The sequence below is a fragment of the Daktulosphaira vitifoliae genome, unplaced genomic scaffold (assembly GCF_025091365.1).
Source record: "Daktulosphaira vitifoliae isolate Bord-2020 unplaced genomic scaffold, ASM2509136v1 Scaffold_5, whole genome shotgun sequence".
Classification (NCBI taxonomy): Eukaryota; Metazoa; Arthropoda; class Insecta; order Hemiptera; family Phylloxeridae; genus Daktulosphaira; species Daktulosphaira vitifoliae.
The window spans coordinates 21,670,823-21,689,263 of record NW_026099576.1 but is presented as its reverse complement, the minus strand read 5'-3'; the positions used below and the strand labels follow the sequence as shown (position 1 = coordinate 21,689,263).

The following is an 18,441-nucleotide window of genomic DNA, read 5'->3' as shown; positions in this document are numbered from 1 at the left end:
TGAAAATAATTATTCTAACTCATTCTATATTAATTTGACTGCAAAAATATTAAAAATGATAATATTATAGTTATTGACAATTTTCAAATAGTTTATAAGGAGAAAAATTAAAGCTTATGTTATTTGTCTCTGTTAAGTATAATAAAATTAACACAATTTGTAGAAGGAAAAAATAGTAGATATATTAATTTTTATGAAAATGATATGTATACATATAAATACTATGAACAATGTTAAACTATACATGNATAGTAGATTTATTAATTTTTATGAAAATGATATGTATACATATAAATATTATGAACAATGTACACGTATAAAACAATCAACAATTCTGTTAAACATTATAAGGAGTTAAGTTAATAATATTTACCTACAGATTTAATGTAATTGAAGCAGATGTAAAAAGAATATTCAAGTAACAAGATTTTCGGAGAGATGAGAGATAAATCGTTATTTATACTGTACGCATAGTAATATTGATGTATTTTAAACATTATTTGTTACTGTTAACCTTAACAAAAAGAGAGTTAATTTTTTCTACTACTGAATTGTTCTAAATAACATTATTTTGATATTGGGGGTAGTCGAGACTGTCTTTGGTATTTCATCATTTTGAGATGTATGAATTAGGAATTAATAACTGTAATGTGATGAGTTTCGTTATTTTTTATTAAATTATACCATTGTGATTTCGGTTGTATTTTATATAATGGTTTATAATAGGTAAGTTAATTTTAATATTAGAATTAAGATTATAATTAAGTGGTATTGGTACTACTCTCTACATTGACAGTTGTATGAAATACGAATGGTGTAGATAGCTGTAGATAGATGTAATATATTAAAATATTATTTTTTCATTATAAAACTCCATCTTCCAAACTAGCATAAAAGTCAAAAAATAATAATTTATTTAAGTTAAAATTGTATAAAAAAAAAAAATCATATAGCCACTTTTTTAGAAATTTTTATTTTAAATAGTTTTGTTGTTATTTTATGGGTTAAATTGTAAGTGAAATGAACGGCTTTGTGATATGATGGATTGTTCAAACATTTTTATCTAATTAAAATAAAAAATAAGTTGTATTAATAATATTACAAATTAAAAATAAAGGAATAACAACAATTAATTTAGTATATATTAGTTATAAAATGCATTTGAAAATACAATAACAGTACATTTGCTGCCGTAAATAATAACATTATTTAATATTTAATATAAATATTTATTTATGTAAAAATTGTATATAAAGGAAAAGTCATAGAGCTACTTTTTAAAAATTTTTTTTTTTTAAATAGTTTTGTTGTTATTTTATGGGGATAAATTATAAGTGAAGTGAGTGGCATTGTGAAATGATGGATTGTTCAAACATTTTCATCTAATTAAAATAAAAATATACTAAAAATTAATTTAGTATATGATAGTTGAAAACTAATTAAAAATTATTATTGAAATTAAGTTTTGGTAAGAGTATCTCTTACAAAAAAAGATTTTATCTATATTTGATAGATAGAATATTTTTTAATAAAAAATTGTTTATGTTAAAATTTAATTAACAATTCTGAGAAATACTGGTTGTATTAGTTTTTTTAAGATTAATATTTTTTAATAATAGAAATTAACTAATTTTGATAATAATAAATTAAAATTCATTTTATTATTATAATTATTGACGTTTTTATATTTCATTTCATAGATTTTAAAATTTGATTGGGCTTAATTATGAAAAACCCGTTATTTAGTTTATATTTCATTAAAAAAATATTCTCATCCAACATCTCCGTATTTTTCAATAAAGGTGTTACTTGTCTTAGTTAATTATAAAATTGCATTTGAAAATACAATAACAGTACATTTGCTGCCGCAAATAATAACATTATTTAATATGGGCAGAGCCGGAATTACCCGAAAAGGGCCCCTAGGCTAATAAGGAACAAACGCCTACTTCTTAGAGCACAGATAGAATGAGAGCTGAGCTAATCACCCGTTTCCAATTTACTTAAAAATTTGTATTTTCTAATGTATAATGTACAGTTACTTTAAAAGTATTTAAAAGTCAACGTGAAAAAATTATGTATTGAAATTTTGTAGTTTATATTATGATGATAAAAAAATCAATCGTGCATATATTATAATTAATGAATAATAATAAAAAATAATAATTATATTTGTATTCTGTTAATAAACGGTTAATTTATTAAATACAATTGTCAACTTACTAATGTAAACAACAAAAATGTGCACCGTTATAAAAATAAGAAACATTTATTAATAATACGTTTGGCGTTTCCTTAATTTGGTTGCTCGATACAATTTATGCGACCGCTGTCGCCGATTATTATTTTAGATAATGTATACCGTCGTGCCGTAGCTACCCTGCCCAATCACATTATATATATATATTGTAGAATATATTCCATGCTATTTTTATAATTTTACAACAGTGAGCAACTAATTTACCAAAATCACTACATTAATTCTAGTAGATGGAAAATTAAATTCGCAGAAAGGAATTATTTCTAAAAAAAAAAAACCCAGTACAGGTGGGTCGTGGCACAGTGGAGATATCTGATAGTGATTAAAATCACTATAAAAAAAAACGCTTCGATGCAAATCTTTAGATAGTGTTTAATTTTAAAAAATTGGTGTATTATTCCAAAAGCTACACGATCTGCTAGTTCCTTATTAATATCCTGATTAAGATATAGTATGTCAAATGAAAAAGAGATTGTTAAAAAATATTATTCCTCATAAAAAATTGTATTGATCCATATATTTTTCAAAAAGTTATAACATAATAAAGTTCAAAATGTAATTTATAAACTCGAGAATTTTCACACAAAAATAGCATTCGGTAGCCGTTTTCTAAAGTAGACCTTTTTAAAAATCGTAATTTTTTATTAACTTTGATGTCTATTTATTATAATATAAATTATATTCATATGTTCACTTTTGAAAAAGTTACGGCAGTTTTTAGTAAAAAAAATTGAAGAAAAATTGTTGAGGGTAATGTTATCGACTAGATACGATTTGTGATCTTTTGACGTATCGTTGAAAGAAATCGGTTCAGTGAGAACTGAGAAAAATTTGTAACAGACATAAAAAAAAACACATCATAGTAAAACCAATACCTTCTCAGCTTCGCATCAAAGCTAAAATCAAGAGTTTTGCTGGCCGCACCGCCCCTTCAAGTTGTGGCACCCCTAGGCTATAGCCTAATTAGCCTAGTCCTGAATCTAGCCCTTTACATGGGGCATGGTGCGATTTGATATAATATCAGCTATAATAATTTTCTGTTATACCGGCTCATTTTTAAGTAAGTTCACGACTTTTAATAAAATTATTGATGAAATAACTACATTCATAAAATATCAGGTATTGAAATATAAAATATTCAGCTATACTAGACCTTTATAAGACACATAAGTAAAATAAATGAACAAATATTATATTGATAAAAATCATAATTAAGAATTTTTTTTCTTGGTATTATAAATATTATTTATCGATTATTCTTTGTTAACGTAAATATGATTGAGTGAAGTGAAATAATTGTAAATACAAGCGTATAACTAAGAAAATGCACAAATTTTTACTTTGAACTTACATTTTATATGATATCAATTTATATAAGGATGAGAATTTTTCATTCTAAAACAAAATTTCCTAAGCATTCTAAGAGAAAAAAATTATTTACAATTATTAATTATTTTAAATCATACTGATATTGTTTTATGTATAGATGGCTGATATTTGTTTTTGCTCTGCCATCTATGCAAGTTGTATTGTTTTTTTTGACATTCGGCAGTGAAGTGAAAAATTTGCACTTAGCAGTCGTTAACAAGGAGATGGAATGGGAAACTAAAGATTGTCCAGTCTACAGTAATTGTACATTTAAGAAGTTTTCTTGTAGGTTTCTAAATAAATTGCCGAAAGACACTATTATTATAGTAAGTTAATGCTAAAATATAAAACATATTTTATTATTTTATTTTTTTAATAATGTCTACTTGAAGGATTTTTACAAAGACATTGGAAGTGCTATAGATGCTGTTCGAAATGGCAATGCCTGGAGTGCACTTTATTTTTCTGATAATTTTACCGAAGCTTTAGTTGCTCGTATGGCATTAGGGCGTATCACAGATGATGAAACTCTAGAACAGAGTGAAATTAAATCGTGGTGTGATATGTCAAGTAAGAAATATTACATATTAAATAATTGATTATATTTGATGTTTTTCACAAAAAAATGCTATTGTCTAAAATTAGAAGTAAAATGTCTTTAGATGGGTCTATTAATTTTGAAGTATTACTTAATTTGTATTCAAATTATATCTCTTGGCATTTTCTGGAAATTATTAAAATTTGTCTGTAACATAAATCTAATTATAAAAATAATGATTTATTCTTTTATCACTCAACGGAATTATTTTTTCGAAATTTATAAAAATATAATATTTTTTGTTAAATTATAAAAATTAAAAGGTATTATTGTATATTTTAAAATATAGAAGTATAATTATAATTTATTTTGGTTTAACTTTGCTAACTGGTTATTTATTTTGGTTTCCTGAGCATTTATATGTATTATTTTCATAATTGTACCTTAGACTAATTCTTACAATTTTATTGTTAATACCAGATTTTTATTGTTATCTATATATAATTGCAAATGTATTAAAGTAGACAATTTTTCCTATCATTACTACTTTTATATATATATATATATAACTTGGCAATTATTTATTTAATGCTGTTATTATTATAACAAGGCAGTTTGTAAAAGTCATGCAACAAATTTTAATGTAATATGAAAATCTATCCAGAGACATTAAGCATAAGAACTGACGTCATCACAACGCCCTCAACTAGCCTCCTCATGTTATCACATTAATTAAATTAACAATTTAATGTAATTAGAATTGATCACTTGTGACTAAGTTTATTTAAAATTAAAAAATATTTCACACAAAAAACATAGAATGATCAGATTATCAAAAGCTACTTGATTACTCACAAAATAAATACAATGATGCAAATGACTGGTCGATAACAACTTTTGGATCATTATATCAGAAATAATTAACAAATTCATATAATGACTGGTGGTGAGGAGTGGGTGCTGCTATTTTTATCGTTAGTCATTTCCCGGTCGTATTCATCGTCCAGCCTAAGTATAAAAATGAGAATAACTTTCAAAGTAATTGTTCAAACATTATTATCAACCAATTACTTTCTTAATTAGATTATTTTCTATTTTATAAATCAGATAAATATGTATGATGCTAATAAAAAAAAATAAAGTTGATACCCCTATAAATTATAAGGTATGATACCAAAGAGTAATTATTAGCTGATAAATAAAGAAATATAAGCAAACTAAAAGAATTCAGACATTTTTTTTTTCAATATTGTATTTATTTTGTAAGTAATCGAGTGATTTATGATAAACTGATCACTCTGTATATTTAATACTGATGATAGTAACACTTCCCAAAATACGTACAAATAACTTTTTAGTAATTTTTTATATTTTATCGTTTTAAATTAATAGTTTAAATATAGTTTCAATCTTAAATAAAAATTTAATATTTCACATAAATTAATAAACTCAAGATTATTTATAATTATTAATGAAATTTTAATAAGTATATAAAGTATTCTAATGATTACTAATGATAACAATTATTAATAGATAAGCAAATTGGTTTAATGTTAAATAGAAATTTACTATTGGCGTACCAAGATTTTGGGCAAGAAATACTAAAAANAACACTTCCCAAAATACGTATCAATAACTTTTTAAATTTTTGAGTTAAATATTTTTTATATTTTATAGTTTTAAATTAATATTTTAAATGTACTTTTAATCTTAAATAAAAATTTAATATTTCACATTAATTAATTAACTCAAGATTATTTATAGTGATCAATAACATTTTAATAAGTATATAAAGTATTCTAATGGTTACTAATGAATACAATTATTAATAGATAAGCAAATTGGTTTGATGTTAAATAGAAATTTACTATTGGCGTACCAAGATTTTGGGCAAGAAATACTAAAAAGTTGTGATGAAAATCCAAAACTTGCTAATATTCCTATTCAAGTATGCAATAACATATTTTTTATTAAAAATTTGAAACATTAATATTTTTGNTTAAACATATTTTTTATTAAAAATTTGAAACATTAATATTTTTGACTGTTATCTAAGTTCAATGAACCAGTATATGGTAAAGCTGATGCCAATTTCTCGAATTATGTCGCTCCCGGGGTTATTTTAGCGTATGTATTTTAACAAAATAGTAATTACAAACAATTATATGTTATATATTAACTAATCTTATATCAGAATCGTGTTCTTTTTGGCCGTCGCACTTACTTCCTCTGAATTGATGACTGATAAAACGGAATTACTACTTGATGGTGTTTATATGGCCGGTAAATATTCCTAATATTTTATTATTTTTAATATTTCTTCTTTTGGTTATTCGTATTTCCTATTTATCCATAATAATATATTAGACAAAATTAATTTTCTTATTAATATACAGAGTGATTTTTTTATCATAACCCACTCAATTACTTACATAATAAATATAATTTAACACTTTTTTTTTTTTTGATTATCATTAGTTACATATTATTCTTGAATTATCAACTATGTGATACTTTTTAAGTTCACCCTTTATACCTGGTAAGGGTGTCAACTTTGTTTTTTTAAATGGGAACACATATTTTAAATTTAATATAATGTAAGGGTGTTAAATTTATAGTAAATGTCATTTGAATTTTTAGTATGACTTTATTTGTTTATTAGATATAAACATTTAAAGTTTAAAATTTTTGAGTTAATATACATGTATAATACACAAATGTTACAAATACAGGTAGCTAATTGGTTTTTCATGATATTGCTATCACAGACACGAAATGTTTATTATCAATTATAACCAACATTAGATATACTTTTTGTATTGTTAGTTAGTGTATTTATAAACTCACAACAATGTACCTTACTATCATTGATAATAACAATGCTGTGTACCTACTAATATCGATATCATAAAAAATCAATTAGCTACCTGTATTTGTAGTTCCTTGTGTATTATACCTATATATTAACTCAAAAATTTGAAACTTTAAATGTTTATATCTAATAAACAAATTAAATTTCATTAAAAATTCAAATGCCATTTACTATTGAATTAAAAACTCAAACATTTTATTAAATTAATAATAATAATGCTGTGTACCTGCTAATATCGATGTCATAAAAAACCAATTAACTCTTTAATATTTTATTAAATTTAAAATGTGTTCCCATTAAAAAAAACAAAGTTGACACCCTTACCAGGTATAAAGGGTTAACTTAAAAAGTATCACATAGTTGATAATTCAAGAATAATATGTAACTAATGATAATCAAAAAAAAAAAAAGTGTTAAATTATATTTATTATGTAAGTAATTGAGTGGGTTATGATAAAAAAATCACTCGGTATATTATACTAAATAGGTCTTAAATATTTCCAAAGTTCACTCAACTATTTAAGGGATTAGAGTTTTTGTATACATGCTATATGCACAGATTTTTATGCCGGTAACTGGTTTGTTGAAGGTTAAATATATCTACTTTTTAAGTGCTATATACATATCTATTATTATAATTATAAAATTTTGCCTGATATATGTGTGATTATTTTTTTATATATAAATATACCTTTATTCAATATAACATTTATATTGAATTAATATATTTAACATATTTAAGTGATTATATAAACATATTTATCAAATAATAATTATACCAACGATATTTTTTGGAGTTTTTAACTAAAAAGAGGATGTGCATCGTTCGAACTCCAAAGATTTTCTCAATATTAAAGTCAAACATTTTCTTTCAGTAAATGTTAAATAATGATATTTAACTTGTTTCATCATATAAAATATTTTATATAGTATCTTTAACCATATTTTGTATCAAATATATAATATTTATTAACGGTTTATAGGTGTCGGACCATTTGAAATATTTTTGTGTCAGACGATTATTCATTTAATAATTGTTTTTATACAAACAGCATTAGTATTAATCTTTATGTTAATAGTATTCCATATAGAATGCAAAGGAAATTTAAGTTTTATCTTTCTTTTGGCTTTTTTACAAGGTATAAGTGGGATTTTTTTTGGTAAGTAAGAAAAAAAAATTGTTTTAATTAAAATATGATTAGTATTATAAGTACTTATTTTTATTTAGGATTGATTATCTCAGAAGCCAGTAAAATAAAAAAAGACGCAAGCCATATTGCTATAGGATGTTTCTACCCTATTTTATTACTCAGTGGTAAATAATTTAACAAATTAAAATGTTTTATCATAAAATTAACGCTGTTAAATTATGTGTTATTAGCATGAAATTAGTTTGGTATATTTTATAGTGAACCACGGGTGTAGTTTAAACTAAAAATATTATAACTTAATTGTTTATGAATACTTAAACCAGTGTTAATGATGCTTCGCTGCAGTATTTCATTTTAGAATACTCTGATATATTGTCATATTCAAACAAAGCTATTAGTGTTGGTTTTTTAATTTCCATTCATTCAAAAGTGATGTTAAATGAAAGAGATATTGAGTGTTTTAGTGTTTTAGTGGTGAAGTCTTACGGGTAATCAGCCGAATCTGTGATGACTTCAAAATGATGTCGCTTACGGCGGTGCAACTAAACTGTGCGTGAGAGAGACTTTAGTGTCGACGTCATAAAAACGATACTTACAGGGGTCAACTCCGTGCGACGAGTGTCTTGCCGTTGTGAAGTCCTTGTAAGTGTTTAAACGTTGACGTCACATACACGAATATGTACTTCCCAACCCTATCCGATAATAGTGTGTACGATCAAGTTCTACTACTACTACGAGTCCTACCGAGTGTTATACAGCTGCGTGTGCTTCCCATACTAAGTCACACTGCCGGCGGGGACCCCCTTAGCCTGTTTACGATAAATGTGAATTTCCCGATATGCCGTTTCATAGGACACGTAGTAGTAGGGCATACAGTAAGCTCCCGGACGATTTGGGTTACCACAACACCTGTGAGACGTGCCCACTAAATACACTCACTTTCATTTGACGGCACCTTTGAAAGTCATACCACACTTTTTATATATAGAAAAATTAAAACTACTTTATAAAAGTAATGCTGAACAATTAAGTGTGTGGAAAAAAAAAAGTACATATATGTCTTTAATCTTTTAAAACTATCACGCTTAATAAACCCCGCTTAACACATTAACTTTTTTTGCCCCCTGAAGTTTTTCACTGTAAAATATTCCCAACAAATACGTTGATAAAAATCAAAGAAGCCATTTTCTTATCCCAATTTCACACAAACATCCATTAAATCTTTAATACCTTATATTGGACATAGAAACCCATACGGTGTTGTTATTATCTAATATTGATCAATAATCAACGACGAATTAATTGGTTGTTTTACTATTTCCTCTTTGAGAGCGTATTAACAAGATTTTACTGTATGAAGTATTGTAATTTAGCGTGTGTAATAATAAAATCAACCGGTTCTTTGAAAACACGTGGTAATTTAATTTACCAATTCGTATTCGTTTTTATTTTATAAACAAAAAATTAATGAGCTTAATTGGATGAGCTTTTCGTGCATTTTAAAGTGACTATGCATTAAGTAATTGTACTGAACCTTGACAATTAAAGTTTTGTTAATTCTCAAATAAAAAGAAATTAATATTTTTATGCTTGAATTTTTTTGAAATTTCTTGACAGGTATCTTATGGCCTATTGAAAGTATGCCAGAAATGTTGCAGAACGTCAGTTATTTACTACCATTAACCATGTCCACAGTATCAATGCGTAATATGTGTTTAAAAGGTTGGAATATTTTACAAGTTGAAGTATATTTCGGATTTATATCTACAATATTTTGGATAATTTCGTTTTGGCATATTAGTATGTACATAAAAAAACTCAAACCTTCGATGACCACAACTACACATTCTATACCATGTAATAACACACCCAAGGAAATTTTAAGTATTACAATTTTATTTTTAATTTTAACAATATGGAATTCTAAGATTATATATTTTTTTAGTTAATCAGAAGAGAAAATTGGAAAATTAAAAGTAATAATTATTTGAACCGGAATATTTATTGATCGATTCGTATTTTAATATATTATTAAAATTTTATAAATATATGAGTTAAAAATAAATTATTAAAATGTATGAGTCTCTGTTTATTGATGAAATAATGAAAACAATAATCATAAACAGCAAAAAATTATTTTCTAAAAAAAATATTTTGCTTATTAAATTTACTTGTAATATAATTACAGGTCACGTTACGTCCTGTAATTACAGTTGTCTGATTCAACTCAACGGTTCTCTCTGACATGAACAACAGCTTTCAAATTCATCAGAACATTAAACAATAATTATAAAAATTATCATAATTTTCTTCAGAGATTACAGAAAAAAAAATGAAAATAATAAAATAGTTCAATTATTTATTCTAATAAAAATTATTTATAATAAAATAAGTTATATGCATAACTATAACGTATAAGTTTTTTAATCTTAATCGGATTAATTAGGGTTTTCTGTCGTAATGCAACAGAAGACTAATTTCAAATTAATAAATAATTACAGAATGATCTAAATATTCTCTATTATTTCTTGAATTATTATTAAAATGTCGAGGAGATAAACCTCGCGAAATTTAATGTTATATTTTAATGTCAAAAATAACTACTGGAACTTACTAACGATCCTTAACTAACACATTTGTGAAATCATTCAATGAGAAGAGACCTCTTTGCGATTTCATTTTTTTGTTTCATACGTCTAATATTTCCAATAATATTAAATTAAAATTAAAATTATTTATTATTAATTTTTAAATATTACAAAAATAACCAATTAAACGCAACTAATTGATATTAATGTTATTGTATTTCATGTAGGAATAGGATTGATTAATAAACTAGAGATGGTTATACAAACATATGATAAAGAAACTTTAAAATTCCCGCTATTCAATTATTTTTAGCTAAAAAATTGTTCATATTTATAATCTTAAAAAATAGTTGTTCTTTCAGAAATATTCATCAAGGTGTCACTAAGTCCATGGTATAATATTGATAATGCGACGTACTCATGCGTCACTCCATATCGCATTTGAAGCTACACGACTAACATAGTTATAGAGTATGCATAGTGACCCGAACATTACCGCTGTAATAATACCGCGTTTATCACAACATGTAATATGGCCATATAATTAGCAGTTATATTCTAAAAGTGTCACCACTCATCATGACGTATTAACAAGCAGCGCAGGATTGAAAGAAACAGGCTACGATTATAAAAATCGGTTATAACTGTAAACTTCGCCAGCCTTAGAAATCTTAATCCTGAACCTCATAGAACCATACCGTTGTATGAGCAGCGGTAAACCGAGAGTATCGGATCAAGATCAAGAAGAAGAAAAACACCGCAACCTTCTAATAGCTGGTTGTTAAATATGATAAATCTGTAGCACAAAATAAAGATAACCAGAACCATATCAAACCACAGTGGACTAGAATTTAAAAAAAAGGATCAAAATTAATATTGCCATAACTTAAAAGTTATTTAATGTTTAAAAAGTCGAATTATCGGTTTATAAAGCCACTGAACCTAAAAGTATATTAATTTTTAAGTTTGAGCCAAGTTAAAATAATATTGACTAATAACATATTGGAACTTGTAAAATTTTTTTAACCATTTTGGTTATTTTTAAACTAATATATATATACGCCTTGATTATTTCTAAAGATTAATTAAAACTATATTCTAAAATGTCTTTTTTAAATCACTTTATAAATGTTATATATATTAGTGTTATTAGTATATAAACAATGCAACAATAGATGATAATAGAGAACACAAAATGAATTCTGAATAAATAACAGTAAATAATTCTGAATTATTCACTATTTTGAAACTATTAAGATAAGTTCGAAAAAAACAAATTCCTACAAGTAGTATTGCCTTGTTAAAAGTTAATTTTTTTTTCCTTTTGACCTATGGTGGATATTGTTGCAATATCATTTGAATTCATTATCATAGTGTTTTGTTACTACCATGTGATACTTATAACTCATTTCATTTATTAGGCTTGGAACTTATACTTCAAACACTGACTATCACTGGTATTTCCATGGTAACTATGTTTACCATTGACCGTGCTTAACCTATATTTTATTATGGAATATGTAGAGTAATTAATTTATCGTTGACTACTAGATTTCTAATAAAACAATAATTAAGTTGAGGATTATTGTTTTACTTTAGTTAGTATTATTTATTTCTTGAATTTTAAATATTTTGGTGGTGAAATGTTTTTCAGGTCAATCCCTTAATTCTTATAAAAGTAAAAACGTCTTTTTTTTAATGACAACATATACTTTAATATATTAAATGTTAGAGAGTGATCCAACTAAAAAAATGTCAAAGCTTAGTTTGTAGCAAATTTTGAAATTATTAACATTTGTAAATATATCGTGGTTCTAATAATGTTTTTTTTTAAATAATAATCATCTAATTAATCCGTATCTGACTTATTGTCATCTATCTCATCATTATCTACCTTATACATTAATTGCATGTAATACTTTGGAAATTTTATTGCATCTATATCTTTTCTTTTTTTCAATAACCATGCTGAAATAAAATTGTGTTAATTTTAACGAAAATATGAAATTAATATTTGATATGTACCTTCATAATACACATATTCTATTCTTTTAAAAGATTCAGCTATATCTTCTATGACATCATCATTCTTGATAACATTTCTTACGGTCCGTCTAAAATCATTTACAGGGATTTTCCCAGTTTTTGACTTATCTTTTCGACGAAACTCTATAAGAAATTTGTTGAAAAGACCCACCATTTTGTTTGGAATTTTGACATATGTATCATTTAAAATATGTGCAAAAATTCTGAGGCTTATATATTCATTTTCTAAAATAAAAATTTAATTTTAAACACAAAAATAGAACAACAAATATTATTTATTTATTCTTTTATTTAAAAATATATTCTTTTAATGCAACAACTATAGTTTAATTAAAATAATTATAGATTGACATTTAACTTTGAAAATAAATCTTAAAGAATTATTTTATAAATATATTAATTTATATTGATAAAAAAATAAAATATTATTTGTTTAATTTTATGAAAAAAAGGAACAAATGGGAAAAGATCCTTTGTAAATTACATTGTCAATTAAATAATATGAATACAATTAATAAACAATTACTTTTTTTTTTTGGGATTTTAATTTATGGCGTAAATTTTCTTTCAAATAATGATTATTTTGTTTTCATCGTATTAATTATTTATTAATTTATAATCGGTTAAATACTCTTAAATCTAAAATAGTATTTTAACTTTTACTGAAAATAAGTTAAGTTTTAAGAAAAAAGTTTCTTATTGTTTATATTTAATTTTTTTCTAAGAAATCATAAGAAATATATTGCATTATTAGATTACCTGGTGTAAAAAAATAATTTAGGTTTTGTAGGACTGAAGAATTTTTAATGTGGTTTTCTTAAAAACCAACTTAAAGTTCACTAAAGATCAAGTAGGGCTCTAATTAATTATGATTAGTGAATTGGGTTGCCAATACTCAATGATTTTTTTTTAATTAAAGTTAATTTAAATAAATTTAAAATAATTAAATTTAAAAACCTTTAAAGTAGTATAACTTGAGTATTTTAATTGTGTTAAAAATTAAAACAGTATCTAGCTAATAAAATGATTTACCGATAATAAATTTTGAATCAGTATTTTAAGAGTTAAGATTTTTAAAATATCAATTTTTTTGGACTTTTTTGAATTATTATGTCTCAAAAATATTCTATAAGTATTTCAAGTCAATCCAATAAAAATTTTTCAAAATATTTTACAATTACTGAAGGGTTATCGGAACCGTATAACAGATAGTAGGTTGCAATTGTAAGCAACCTGTTTCGATTAGCCTATTAATTCTAGAAATAGTCTTGTTACATATTTAAAATAGTTAAAATATTTGATTAGACATTTGTATATCAGTGATATGTATACTAAAATATGTCATAAGACACCACAATATGTTATAATAAATCATAAAAAATTTATAAATCAAATTATCCCTTAACTGGTATCATGGGGTCCAAAAATACCCCGATAAAATTATTTTTTGATGATAACATTAATGAATGTTATCAATTAATTTTTAACCTCCTTGTATTCTTCAATCATGTGTTTCAGTATTGTATACATCAAAAATATTTGTTATAACATGATTGTGTTATTGTAACCTTAACGAGAATACCCGGAAAGGCAGAATACTTGGAAGGCAACAGTAAATTTAAATTTTGGAAGTCTTCACACCGGGAGACGCCCTATTATATTGCCCAGGATTTGATGATTATTTTTTAGTTTTCAACAAAAAAATTGTGTTATTCGAATTTAGTGGAACAAAATACATGAAAAAAGTTTAACTTCATCCATCGAACTCAAAATTTAACAAAATACTGTATCTACATCGAAATATATAAAATGCGCTTTCTGGAAACTGTGTTTTTCAAGTCAGTGACCAGCATAATTCAAAAATCATTTTATGAATTTTTACAGTTAATTAACAACACTAAAAACTAGTCATAGATTGAAAGATTCCCTTTTTTTATTCAAAATTTTTATTTCTATTTAGCAATTAACTAATGCATTTTAGTTATATTAATATATATATATCTATTATATAACAGAATAAAATAATTAATTTCGTATCTCTTTAATGAATCATATTATTAATTATTTTACGTCGTTATCCTATTAAATATTTATATTTCAAAACGAAATATAAAAGTAAGTATTGTCAATTCCTGATTAGATGTTATAAAATTTAAATTCTCCATTACCATTGAATTGTTCCAATTTTGTTATTATTGTTATTATTGTTGTGTTATTGTCTTTAATTGCTTTCAAGTTTTTTAAGATATTTCTAATTGAACAAATATTTTCTGAGTCTGGAAAAATCTTTTCAATCATTTGGTTTATTTCTTCAGGTATTACATTGTGCTTGATATTTAAAAAAAAAAAACAACTAAAAATTCTTTTCCAAATATACATTTCTATAATATGTAATTATTTACTACAGATCAGTAGAGAAATTTGACAGATGGCTAACCCTACTAAACATTATTGTGGTGCACATTATTACTCAATTTAGAAATCAATCCATTTTGAAAAAGTTTAATATAATCATCTAAACAGATAATTATTTCGACCATATCTTTACAATTGGTTCATAGAGACAAAAATAATATAAAAGCTTTGAAACTATAAAAGTCGACAAACACTTATTTTCCAGCCTTCTGAGAGGAAATGTAAAAGGAAAAAAAGGGTTTTCGCGTATTTTTGTATTTATTGACAATTTTAAAATTAATAATATCATATTATATGAATTTAATAATCGTTTTATTGGTTAGTTTAAAGATAATTTTATTAAAGAATTTTATACAGAAAAAAAGACTTGAAATAATACTTTGCTTATAAATATTACTATTTAAAATTTTTATTTTATTTCAATCCATTAATTTGATGTAATAAAAGTTTTTTCCTGAAAATTTTGTAAATAAAAACGCAGTATTGTTGTTTATTGTATGATCAAATATCAAACGCAATACAATTATTCCTCTAAAATTTTTTATAGAACCAATAAAACTCCTTGGAAGTGTAGACAATAATATTGATATATCATTTAATAATTTATCATTAAATAATAACTTATGACATTTAATATTTTCATTGTGATTAAAAAAATCAAACATAAGAGTGCTCGTGATTTGGCACACAAGTTGCTATTTTGAAGAAGGAGAAATTCATTCATATAGATTATGCACACTATTATAATAAAATTTATTATTTTTGAATAAAACTTCTGGAAATATAAAAATTGTTATATTTCTAAAACCTATACCTATACATAGTATATAAAATAAAACTATAATAATCTTTCCTTCATCAAAAAGCCACTACCTTGTGTGACAAATCACGAGAACTCATTTGATCATACAATTTACAACAATGCAGTAACCTATAACTTTATTTACAAAATTAGGAAGTAGAACTATTAATAACATCATATTAATGAGTTGATAAAACAAAAATTAAAAAAATCAATATTTGATTGTGTTGTTATTCTTTAATACGTCCTTTTAAAATAATTGAAAAAATTTGATTAAAAATAATTGAAAGTGATCATAAACTTTTCGATTACTATCAAAATAAATATAATATTGAAAAAAATTGTTGCTTTTTTTAGCTATATATTTAATGATTTATTAGTTATAATTACTTTTTAGGATTATCCCTTTAACATATAGGGGTGTGTAAGATGTTTGTTTAAAATGGTAACATATATATTTAATTAACTTATTAGGAAAACATTTTATTCATAAAATAGAACAAAGAGCCACGAAGTATACAGCATGATCGGTTTGTCATAAGCCATTTGATTACTTAAAAAATAAATACAATAATGATTATTGTATGCGAAAAAAAATTAAATTAAGTACTAATGGTGTGTAGTAGGTGCTGCTATTTTTATACTCAGTCATTTCTCGACCGTACTCTTCGTAAAGTTACATATAAAAATGAGAATGACATCCAAAGTACTAGTCCAAAAGTTGATATCGACAAGTCATTTTCTTAATTAAATTATTTCCTATTTTATAATATCGTTGAATATGTATGCCGCTATTAAAAAACAAAATTGTTTTAAACTCTTTAAAATTAAATTGATTTCTAATCAATCAGCACTTATTTTGTTGATTTTTACACGTAGATTAATAAGATGTCATTAATTTTTATTTTTATTCAATATATAAAAATATGCGATAAACATGATTTCTACCTTAAATTTTCGTTTGCAAGGTGATGAAATGTTTTAGTGGCATATAAACCAACTGTAAAGATATTGTTGTAAAAAAAGAGTAAAATAAAAATGTTGATGCACTCTAGTATACAGTGTTATTTTTACACTGTGATTTGATATGGATTGACCTCCAATCTCTTTAATGAATTATTATTTAAAAATTAATATTTTTTTTTAATAATATTTTAAATAATTTCATTAAATAGTTATATTTTATTAAATTATGTTTTGTTGAAAAATTAAATTTTATAAAAGTTACCTTATTAGTTATTAATTCTTGATAAGAAGTTTTATTATTTGTCTTGAATAACACTTCTCTAGGCTGATAAAAATGTGTAATATCATTAAAATATTAAAAGATTATTTATAGCGGTAAAATTGAATAAAACTTATAATAAATGTCTTAAAAGTTTTATTTTTAAATCATTATTAAAATTAAGTCATTCTTTGAAAAAGTGTACTTTTAAAAATTATCCGTAAATTTTTTATTGAAACATATATTTTATAAATAATAATAAATATATATATATATATTATAAATAATAATTGACACGGCCACGGGGTTGTCACACGTTGACACCCCGCGGTCGTATCAGCTCCATCAAAGCAACCGATTCACTGTAAACCGGTCCGTTACACACACGCGTTATCGTCGTAGTGTAAAGTCCAACAAATGCCTAGCGTCGAATACCCGCCGCAATAACACGTGAGTGAGTCATCTTCGTGACACCAAACGTACCGTCGTCCGATTCACGAATCGCATATAATATACACTTGTCAAAACCATCAACATTTATTTTCATATTGTGAAATCTCGTATCAACGTTATTTTCTGTTACGTTTACTTGTATAATCTGAGTCTAATAAACGGCTCGACGCCTTTTTCAAATTAAACCCGAACTTGTGTCGCCTACATCATAAGTAGGCCACTGATTTCGGTAGAAGTACCCGGCTACGATAAGTGTTTTTCAGAAAAAATATTACTTCAGAATCAGTGAAAACTATAGAAAACTATATCTAAAAATGTTATTATTAAAATCAGGAAAATTCAAAAAGAGAATATAGTAAAATGTATTGGGTATAAGGCCTCTTAATGAGGTATTCCCTTTAGGCCTATTCAAAAATTATTTTAGGAGGAAATTTAATATTTTTTACTTTGTTAAACATGTTATAAAAATTTTTTTGCTAAAATTAAAGTAATGATGAAAAAAAAGGACATTAGGTACTTATATATTAAAAGTTGCCTAAAAAAATATTGATAGCGCTTGTTCAAGGAGGAGCCAATCTCTCTTAAATACACCCCTGTTATACACAAAAATTATTAATAATCTAATTATAATAATTGTGTTTATATTATAGAAAAATTAAAAAAAAATTTAGCAGGTTATTATAAGTGGCACACTGTAAATTTAAATTAAAATTAATATTAAAA

The 18,441-nt window shown here is 24.4% G+C and overlaps 2 protein-coding genes across 6 annotated transcripts in view; one reads left to right on the top strand and one right to left on the bottom strand.

Moving 5' to 3' along the window:
* The window catches only part of LOC126907951 (ABC transporter G family member 20-like), a 29,418-nt gene extending 18,866 nt beyond the window's left edge, over positions 1-10,552 (top strand). For both annotated transcript variants that reach the window (XM_050689691.1, XM_050689693.1), the window contains exons 2-11: positions 3,747-3,954; positions 4,021-4,198; positions 5,999-6,114; positions 6,223-6,293; positions 6,361-6,449; positions 8,022-8,198; positions 8,267-8,353; positions 9,807-10,073; positions 10,135-10,165; positions 10,378-10,552. In XM_050689691.1, coding sequence (XP_050545648.1) covers positions 3,747-3,954; positions 4,021-4,198; positions 5,999-6,114; positions 6,223-6,293; positions 6,361-6,449; positions 8,022-8,198; positions 8,267-8,353; positions 9,807-10,073; positions 10,135-10,163 — 1,222 coding nt within the window. In that variant the 3' untranslated portion in view covers positions 10,164-10,165; positions 10,378-10,552. The remainder of the gene's footprint in view (positions 1-3,746; positions 3,955-4,020; positions 4,199-5,998; positions 6,115-6,222; positions 6,294-6,360; positions 6,450-8,021; positions 8,199-8,266; positions 8,354-9,806; positions 10,074-10,134; positions 10,166-10,377) is intronic.
* Positions 1-18,441, bottom strand: part of LOC126907942 (uncharacterized) — a 143,560-nt gene that overhangs the window by 44,379 nt on the left and 80,740 nt on the right. The window contains exons 3-7 of one of the 4 annotated variants that reach the window (XM_050689670.1): positions 17,269-17,331; positions 14,992-15,151; positions 12,803-13,048; positions 12,672-12,745; positions 4,050-4,158 (exon numbers count right to left, since the gene is read on the bottom strand). The exons of 2 other annotated variants lie outside the window; for them this stretch is intronic. In XM_050689670.1, the coding sequence (XP_050545627.1) occupies positions 4,132-4,158; positions 12,672-12,745; positions 12,803-13,048; positions 14,992-15,151; positions 17,269-17,331 (570 nt within the window). In that variant the 3' untranslated portion in view covers positions 4,050-4,131. Of the gene's footprint in view, positions 1-4,049; positions 4,159-12,671; positions 12,746-12,802; positions 13,049-14,991; positions 15,152-17,268; positions 17,332-18,441 lie in introns of those variants that run through there. One more of the 4 variants, XM_050689671.1, reaches the window with a different exon arrangement.